At 46.1% G+C, this 2295-nt stretch overlaps 2 protein-coding genes across 2 annotated transcripts; both read right to left on the bottom strand.

Annotated features, from left to right (window-relative positions):
* Positions 1-148: 148 nt before the first annotated feature.
* On the bottom strand, positions 149-950 carry M421DRAFT_409684 (uncharacterized protein). Its single transcript, XM_033590372.1, is given in 3 exon segments — positions 149-758; positions 770-785; positions 844-950. The coding sequence occupies 1 exon segment, from the start codon at positions 621-623 to the stop codon at positions 315-317; it is 309 nt and encodes a 102-aa protein (XP_033443019.1). The 5' UTR covers positions 624-758; positions 770-785; positions 844-950; the 3' UTR covers positions 149-314.
* Positions 843-1051, bottom strand: M421DRAFT_10311 (uncharacterized protein; the record flags this gene model as incomplete). Its single annotated transcript, XM_033586873.1, has 2 exons — positions 843-991; positions 1045-1051. 2 exons carry the CDS (start codon positions 1049-1051, stop codon positions 843-845), a joined length of 156 nt encoding a protein of 51 aa, XP_033443020.1.
* Positions 1052-2295: the final 1244 nt, after the last annotated feature.

Below are 2295 nucleotides of genomic sequence, written 5' to 3' on the forward strand. Positions count from 1 at the left end.
GTCGATAGAGTAGTCGTATAGGGATGGTTTTGAGCCGTTGCTCAGTCGATTTCGTCTAGGTATATGGGGTCGGTATAGCTAGTTATGATAGGGGGGTATTCGTAATAAGGCGGCTAGCTATATAACTATTGCTGGCAAGGCAAGTAGCTATATGGGGTCGGTATAGCTAGTTATGATAGGGGGGTATTCGTAATAAGGCGGCTAGCTATATAGCTATTGCTGGCAAGGCAAGTAGCTATATAGCTAAGGAGAGAGCCGCTGCTCTGGCGATTTGTTCCTCTGTCTGTCTGCTGCCTCCGACCGGTCTAAATCTATTAGCGCACAGACCACTGCAGAGATTTCATCTCAACTAAGACCAGGTCACAACTCTGTTCAGCTTGCAATGGCCAGCGCGCCTGTTCCAGCGCCTGCACTACAAAACTGACGCTGGAAATAGATATTAGGAAGGCATGTTCGTTGTATTGGGATGAAAAATCGATGAAAATCGACCTTTCTCCAACTAAGAAAAGTTGGTGTTCGGTGTTGCACATGAGATCCTCAGCTTGGCGCCTATACGCCTTCTTTAAAGGGGCAAAACAACCCACATCTAGTGGCTGCAAGAGGTGTGATAAGTGTGGAGGCATACACAGTGTGATAATGTTTGCTTCCTTGCAGTATTGTTGGAAGTCTAGGGAGTTGTGGCTCTTATAGCTGTTAATAAGGAGCAGCCAGTACACTCCTTAGGTGCGTGTCTTTGTATAGGCATTAAAGTGCTTTAACTAGTTAAGACTAAGCTAGTTAGTAGTCTATCTGTTCTTAGAGACTCTAATAACCTAGTTATAGGGCAGATTGTCCTCTTTGTACTAGGCAGAGAGGTAGTTGTGGCCTTTGAAGATGATAAAGGGCGGAATAGCCCATCCTGTGCCATTAATGCCCTGTATAACTGTTGTCCACTCCCAGTTGCCCTGCTGCACTGCCTTTAGCCGTCCACGACGCTCTGAGCCTGTAACAACTGCTCCTGTTAATATCTAGCCCATTATAAAGCCTGTCTTATCAAAGTTGTACGTGTCATCATCCTGGATGCCATACTTAGCTTTAGTATTCTCCACTAGGTGGAACTAGCCCCTAATAACCTTAGGGTCCTCACACAGGGCTCTCTTGTAGTTGTACTTGCAATTAAACTTAACTTAGAGGTTAGGGCGGCGATTAACAAATGTATTAGTGTCGCAGCACATATCATGCCTATTTACCAGCCAATTCAGGGGTGCAAATGTATGTACATTTTGCCTCTATTTTGGCTGCAACAGTTATGAGCCCGGACGCTGAAGCTGCGCAAGCAAAGGTTGAATGGATTTTCGTGTTCCATGGGTGACCATAGCCGAGCCTTGGCACGGTACCTGCTTAACTAGGGCTACCATCTGGAGCATAGTGTAGAGCATCACGAAGAAGGATTCACCTACTTAGCACATTAGGCATTCTGCTGCGTTGTGTCACCTCTAATCATGCAGTCCTGGTTGGACGTGAGGGGGTGTGTCGCAGCACATATCATGCCTATTTATCAGCCAATTCAGGGGTGCAAATGTATGTACATTTTGCCCCTATTTTGGCTGCAACAATTAGGCTAGTTTATACCAACATAGGCCATATTACGCTCAGCGCGCAAAGAATTGGCCATATCAGCTACAGCAGCCAATCGAGGGGCAAATCCTCTGGCATCCAGCTTAAGTATGTACTCAGCAATCACATCCTCCTCAGTCTGATCCATATTCCGTGATTTTGGCGTGCAATTGGCTCGTGCAGTGCGTCCTGCGTATCAATCGCGTAGCGTGTTGTAAGGCGCGTTATATATAGCTGCAGCGCGTCGCAGAGTGAGCGTCGCGTCTTGTTTAACTGCCTGAAGCGCAAGCTGTATTGCAGCTTCTTTAAAGGGCTTAGATTTGTGTTGTTGTTGAGGCATTGCGTTGTGAAGTGGAATGTTGGTGTGGTCTTGGCAGTATGAACGACTCACCCATATGAACGACTCACCCGTGGAGTACGTTAGTCTTTAGGTAGCTTCCTAGCTCTAAAGTTGTACTTTCTTAGAGTAGTATTTAGTCTTATAGCAGGGGGAGGAAGTGCTGCTTCTGTCTCCTGTGGTGCTATAGGAGAGGTCCTAAAGGTTCCTAGGATTTTTCTTAGGGCAAGATTCTGCAGTCCTTAGAGTTACTTTGTTATTCCTGCTTGTTGTTTCTAGAAGACCTGGCAACAATAATCTGCAATGCTAGAAACGCATGCTAAGTATAGCTGTCTTATAGCGCTAGGAGGGAGGCCTCTATT

The sequence above is a fragment of the Didymella exigua genome (assembly GCF_010094145.1).
Source record: "Didymella exigua CBS 183.55 unplaced genomic scaffold M421scaffold_61, whole genome shotgun sequence".
In the NCBI taxonomy this organism is placed as follows: Eukaryota; Fungi; Ascomycota; class Dothideomycetes; order Pleosporales; family Didymellaceae; genus Didymella; species Didymella exigua.

Excerpts from the sequence above, each read along its gene's own strand:
- M421DRAFT_409684 (XM_033590372.1), bottom strand. The coding sequence starts at position 623 with ATGCCTCCACACTTATCACACCTCTTGCAGCCACTAGATGTGGGTTGT.